Source organism: Nelumbo lutea, chromosome 6, assembly GCF_056320005.1.
Source record: "Nelumbo lutea isolate HS-2025 chromosome 6, American lotus-T2T, whole genome shotgun sequence".
Lineage (NCBI taxonomy): Eukaryota > Viridiplantae > Streptophyta > Magnoliopsida > Proteales > Nelumbonaceae > Nelumbo > Nelumbo lutea.
In genome coordinates this window covers 6,083,831-6,090,650 of record NC_142689.1, presented here as the reverse complement: position 1 = coordinate 6,090,650, position 6,820 = coordinate 6,083,831, and the positions used below count along the sequence as shown (strand labels likewise).

General features: G+C 47.5%; 1 protein-coding gene across 1 annotated transcript; it reads left to right on the top strand.

The window, feature by feature from the left end:
* Positions 1 to 4,213: 4,213 nt before the first annotated feature.
* Positions 4,214 to 6,412, top strand: LOC148847040 (zinc finger CCCH domain-containing protein 20-like). Its single transcript, XM_088949905.1, has one exon. It carries the CDS (start codon positions 4,803 to 4,805, stop codon positions 5,964 to 5,966), a length of 1,164 nt encoding a protein of 387 aa, XP_088806031.1. The 5' UTR covers positions 4,214 to 4,802; the 3' UTR covers positions 5,967 to 6,412.
* Positions 6,413 to 6,820: the final 408 nt, after the last annotated feature.

Genomic DNA, 6,820 nt, shown 5'->3' with positions numbered 1-6,820 from the left:
AGTAATAGCTCATCTCCTGGGCTTGGCTTAGTTAGGAAGGGCAGCAAGCTCAGGTACTACTTTAGTTCCAAGAGAGACTGCTCACAATTTCTGTCCAATGAAAGTCCTTTGGCCGTTTGAGAGCTTTGAAAAAGGGGAGGCTCCGGTTTGCCGACTTGGACATAAACCTGCCATGGGCAGCTATTCTCTCAGTGAGTCGTTTCACTTCTTTGTGGGTCTGGGGGGATGGCTTGTCAAGAATGGCTTTTATCTTCTCTGGATTTGCTTTGATTCTTCTCTGTGTTACCATAAACCCCATAAACTTGCCAGAGCCGACCCCAAAGGCGCACTTGGTTGGGTTTAACCTCATCTTGTACTTTCTAAGTGTGTTGAAGACTTCACGGAGGTTGGCCAGGTGGTGTTCGACCTTTTTGCTCTTCACGAGCATATCATCGACATATGTCTCCACATTCCTGCCGTGCTATTTTTGAATACCTCGTTCACCCACCAATGGTAGGTGGCACTGACGTTTTTGAGGCCAAAGGGCATTACCTTTTAGCAGTACAAATAGTGGTCAATGATAAAGGCCGTTCGCTCTTGGTCGTCCGGGTCCATCCGGATTTGGTTGTAGCTTGAGAAGGCGTCCATGAAGCTTAGGAGCTCACGTCCTATTGTTGCGTCGACGAGCTGCTTGATCCTTGGTAGGGGAAAGTTGTCTTTGGGACATGCCTTATTTAGGTCGGTAAAGTCGATGCAGATTCTCCACTTTCCGTTGGCCTTCTTCACCATCACTATGTTGGCCTGTTAATCAGGGTATTTGACTTCCCTAATGAAGCCGGCGTCGAGCAACTTCTGTACTTCATCAGCGATCACTTGCCACCGCTCTATGGCAAAGTTTCTCTTCTTCTGCTTCACAGGTCGGTAACGGGGGTTGACGTTTAGCTGATGTGTGATAACTTCGGGATCGATTCCAGGCATGTCCTCTCCCTACGAAGCAAATACATCGGTATTATTCCTCAGTAGTTGAACAAGCTTCTCCCGGAGGTGGTCGCCTAGCAGGGAGCCAACTTGAACCATCCTTTCGGGATTTTCCTCAAATAGGTGGACCTGGACGAGGTCTTCCACGGGTTGGCTGCGCTGTGCCTTTACTTCGTCATGCAGGTCATACGCTTCCGCCATCAATGTCTTGGTCTCTGGATGTGGTCCTCGACAGGATAATTGATAGTAATGTTGTGTTGTTTTTTGTTCTTTGTGCACCACCCCTATGCCATACTTGGTTGAAAATTTCATGGCGAGGTGGTATGTTGAGATTACGGCCTACAAGGCGTTGAGGGTTGGCCTGCCGAGGATCACGTTGTAAGAGGAGGGGCAACACACCACGATGAAGTCTACCATGGCCGTCGTAGTCATGCCGTCGTCTCCAATCAGGAGGGAAAGAGTTATCCTCCCAGTAGGTTGGAGGGCGACATCCTTTTGCCGAGCCTTTCTTTGGCAGGGATGCACACTGACTGGTATGTCAGTTTATGGTAGTCCCGTCCTTGGGAACAGGTAGTGGTGGTGGGCCTTCGGGTTGTGTCTTGCCTCATACACTCGGGCCGCTCTCCCCTTACGTTTGACCAACGCTCTTTGGGGTCCTCGGTCCGAGGATCGTCGTTCATGCGCATCGGGGTGTGATGGGGGACAACCCGGTTGGGTGGCACGATAGACCTATTGTTTGCATGAATTCAAAAATCTTACCAACCTTTTCCCGCATGGCTCGGAATTGTGTTGGATCTACTGCGACCGAAGGTTGCGGGACTTCTTGGTTCTTCCGAGACGGAGAATGGCCAGCTGATCTTTCAGATTGATTTTTAGACATCTTAATCCCTTCCTTAATTGTGCGGCAATGAATGAAACTTTCGGGAAAAGCTTTTTTGTGTCGTTCCCACAGACGACGCCAATCTGATGCTACTCAGTCCGAGGTAGTGCACGAACCAAGGAGGGCAATCAGATAGTCCTCATTGGAAAGTCGGGGCTGAGCTTCAAGGACGAGGCCGCGCTTCAAGATCAAAGAAGTTAGAGGCTCGAGGAATTGCCCCCAAGTCAGTACTCTGACGCTCAAGTCAGTAGGAAGTGGTGGATGGTCGAGCCAAGTTATAGGGGTGCTAGTCCAGGCTAATTAGTAGTGTGGGTGTTTGAAGTCCAAAGTCCCTTAGCTCAAGCATGGAATACTTTTTTATAACCAAAGAATCCGTATCCTAATTGGAATAGGTTTACAGAGAAATTGGGGCAGAGTTCCATGCCGAGGTTAGAGGAGGTAGAATCCAATCCTCGAAGGAGTTGTCTTCCCATCCCTATCCATTAGGTGGGCTTATTCGTGGGATATAATTGATGTGATCGACGAAATCACGACAATATCATAGCCCAGTTGGACTGTGCGGACGTGGCCGAACTGTGACAGATCGCCGGGGCCTCATCGCTAGCTCAGCCATGTCCTCAACAACTTATTTATTGGATTAGTTTAGGCAATGCCTCAATCTTAGGCCAAGTCAAATTTAATTAGGATTCATGCATTTTTTAACCTTAATTTCAAGAGAAACTTACAAAATTTTGACTTGTTTTCATTCACCCTCCTTCCTCTCTCTTGCCCACCCCCCACCCCCAAAAAATAAAAAAATCCGCTTTAGAAAAGTGAATCATGAAGTTGATGATTTCTCCATTTAATTCGATTTTAATTATCATTTTCTGAACCAAACATCAAAATAATAAAATCGACATCAGTTACAAAAATGAAAAAATTCTATTTGGTGCTGAATTGGTGCAATGGAACCAAAACACCATCTATTTATCCCCATATCCTTCCAAACTACGGCACAGTTATCGCTATGGGTACTTTTCCGGTTTTCAGAGAGAGGCCAACAAACAATGAATGTTTTGATTTTTGCCACGCGTTATATCTATAGGGTTGGAGCCTTGGAGGGCAGTAAGGCGAGTCACCATGGAATCACACCTGGTTCAGCTGAGCCTGCTCTTATTCCCACGTATGTATGTATGTAAACCTGTATGTTTCATACTTCCATTCTTTTTCTATGTCGTCCCCTTAACTTTCCTCAGCCTTTCACTTTCTTCACAACATGCCGCTAGATTCCCCAAATCCCGCTTATGTTGACACCTCACGATCATTTTAACGTTGCTTTCGTCATCCAGTGCCCGCTTCTTGTTTGGACGCGCAGAAAGTTTTGCTCCGATTGGACTAAAGCCACTCAGTTTGTTCCGATTCCAATGAACCGTCTGCCCGGCCGGTCTGGTTGGTCAAGACAGAATTTTGGATAAGGAGGTGTAGCCTGTAGGTAAAAGAGAATAGAGAGAGAAGATGGATGGAAAAAAGGAAAACCCAATACTAAAGCAGCATCAAAATCACGCAAATCTCGATACAAAAGCACCGATAGTCGCGACACGCTTTCGCATCGCAAGGCGGTGTGAAGTCACGTAGGACTGGCGTGTCACCTGTAATGAAGCTTCAACGGACACGTGTAACGCCAAAGATTGAGATGGTATGTTGCACATGAAGATACGACACGTGTAAAAACCGTACCATCTCGCTTTCGTATTCAATCGATTTTTTCCCGTACGGAGGCCCCCGTTCTGTGCCTTGCTTTTGTCCGAACCCTGAAGGCCGTATTAAAAGCCCATGTTTCAATGCACTGGTTTAGGTTTGTCCCCCTCGTCGCCCTTCAATTCACCTTCCCATTACCACTTTATGACGAGATTGCCCCTGAAGTTTTTGGACAGTCCTTCAGATGTCCCGGAGAAAGATAAGTTTCAATTCTGTAACTGTGGGTAAACTAGTGGGGCCTTTTAAATCTGACCCATCGATCTTTAATCAGCATCAAATAAAGAGTAGACAATACATAATGGACTATAATAGCACTGCAGCGCATGCATGTGCTTAGAGAGAAAATTTGTATGGTTCCCAAAAACAACAAGGGTCCCACCAATATATGGTTAGGAGTTTGGGAGGCCATTTAATACCGTATATCATCTCTTCACTCACTTCAAATGTCGGTTAAATGGTCTATGCAGCATTGGGCCTCTGGGGCATTTATGTAATTCCGCTTTTGTGTCGGTAGATAGAAGACAGTTTCTGTACAGACTTCTAGGCCCTTTATTAAATGCGAACCATGATCCTGCGTGGGTGTCACACTACAGAGCGCATGCTAGTCCTATAAGTAATCAGGAATCTAAATTGCGCTTGGGGCAACTGGGAACAAAAAGGGACGTCTACCCGCTCTAAAGGTCGCTCCACCTAGCGCGTTCCGAGAAGCGCCATGTGTAGTTCGGCCTTAGCCCGTCCTGTAAATGCCTTTCTTTTCTTTCTACTAAAGTTGGATCAGAGAGGTTCATGGGGACATGTCCTCACTCCTCAGTTCAGGATTTCCAGTGTACGCCCTATGCGCATGGATACCATCCGCTGCATAACTTACACGTGTCCCACTAAACTGTCCCACATCAACTGTCCTTTTGCGAGTTTTCCCGCCATAAAAAGGAAAAAAAATCTAATGCGCGATATCTCCTTAAATATCGTCAGTAAATTTCGGAGATTACGGGATTTTACTCCCGACTTCTCGCCTTCCACCGCCTCAACGAAAAGGATCCAAGCACCCGCCAGGCCCAAAGGGTCATTATTTAACCGTAGTGGGAGTCCAGGCAGCCAGGCTCGTAGGTTTTAACCTAACCACGGTTAAATCAACTCAACCACGGTTAAGACCCTCCCTCCCCATCTGTTTATATTCCATCGAACATATTTCAAACTTATTCATGTCTGAAAACAGGAGACCGATAGGATGATGATCGGAGAAGGAAATCAACAGAATCCGACCGTCCATGTCCCTCCCTGGACCCTCTTCGATGATACTTCACCCGGAATGAAATTCCCTCTCCCTGTTAGCGGCATCTCCATGAACGCCAACAGCACTGGCATCGCGGCCGGAGACTACTGTCCCTTCCTGTTGGGGGAGTCGTTGGCTGCTCTGCAATGTTATCTTCCTTCAAATGATGTAGATGCTGACTCCGACTTATCGGGCCGTGAGTCCGATATGCCGATCAACGCACACACCTGTGATGAGTTTCGAATGTACGAGTTCAAGGTGCGCCGCTGCGCTCGCGGCCGTTCTCACGACTGGACAGAGTGTCCCTTCGCTCATCCCGGCGAGAAAGCTCGACGCCGTGACCCACGTAAGTTCCACTACTCCGGCACCGCATGCCCTGACTTCCGCAAGGGTAACTGCAAGAGGGGTGACGCGTGCGAGTTCGCACACGGAGTATTTGAATGTTGGCTCCATCCGGCGCGATATCGTACGCAGCCCTGCAAGGATGGCACTAGTTGCCGCCGTCGCGTCTGTTTTTTCGCTCACACCCCGGAGCAGTTACGAGTGCTACCCCAGCAAAGTCCGAGAACGCCAGTGTCGCCTGATTCTTATGACGGCTCACCGCTTCGCCAGGCTCTTGATTCTTACTTTCAGAAGAATGCGGTGATTTCGTCCCCTACATCGACCCTGATGTCTCCTCCGATGTCCCCGCCATCCGACTCGCCACCCATGTCGCCGAACAGCCCATCGCTTAGCCGGCTTTTGGGTTCCAACTCCATCAACGATGTGGTCACGTCCATGCGTCAGTTGCAGCTTAGTAAGGTGAAATCTGTACCCACGTCGTGGAGTGTGCAGGTTGGTTCTGGGTTTGTATCGCCGAGGGGCTCGACCCTTCGCCCGGGGTTCTTTAGCTTGCCATCGACTCCCACTCGGACCCCGACTCGATGTGGATTGGGGTACCTTGATACCTGGGATGGGGGTTCCACTGTTGAGGAGGAGCCAGCCATGGAGAGGGTGGAGTCTGGTAGGGATTTGCGAGCGAAGATTTACGAGAAACTGAGCAAAGAAAACTCTTTGGACCCAGTCGATTCGCCCTCTCCGACTCCGGACGTTGGGTGGGTGTCGGAACTGGTGAAGTGAGTGGGGTCCTCCGTCTTTCGACTTTCTGGTTTTTTGATTAAATATTTTGCTTTCAAAACCGCCGCTTCTGGGTTCGTTCGGTTGCCCTAATTTTTCAGATTGTGAATAGTAAGGTGAAAGATGAATTGCAGCAGGTTCAGCATGAGTAACTGAAGATTTTTGTATATATGTAGAAGGTGGTGGATTCAGATGAAGCTGGGTCCTCTAGTTTTTCTGAGAAGTGAAGCGCAGGCGAAAATGAAAATATGCCAAGTTGTATAGACAAGAAAGTAATTGTTGGGGCTGCCGGAGATGGGTAGCAGATTGCCATATCTTCTATATTTTTAATCCTTCTGTGTATTTTTCTTAGTTGCTACGATCAATCCTGATTTTATGATATCTGTAATCTGATCTGAAATTATGTTCTTATGTCTTAAGCCATTAATGTAATATATATATTTTGCCAATCTCTGTAAAAATGCTGTCGATTGCAGCAGATTTTCTTGCATGGTAGTTTTCAACCGGATGTGTTCGGATTCTGCACGACTGCACGTCGTACCTGGTAGTTGGCTTCAGTGTTACGAGTCCCGTCTAGAAACGTGGGTAGTTGGGTCGGTGCGTCAATTTTAAGCCTCTCATGGCGCCACTCTCTTACTTTTTTGAGCTCATTTTATCCCCTGATACGAACTTGTCCTTCAAACTGGAATTCTGCCACAGAAATCAATGTTCATCTTCTCCTCTGACTCTCTCCTCTCATAGAAGACCTTGAGATTAACTTCATGAGGTGGTCTAATGACTCTTTCTTTGGCTATAAGATACAAATTACGAGTCGTGAAAATTTTTGTAGTGGGAAATGTTGGCGTACAGTGGGCGAA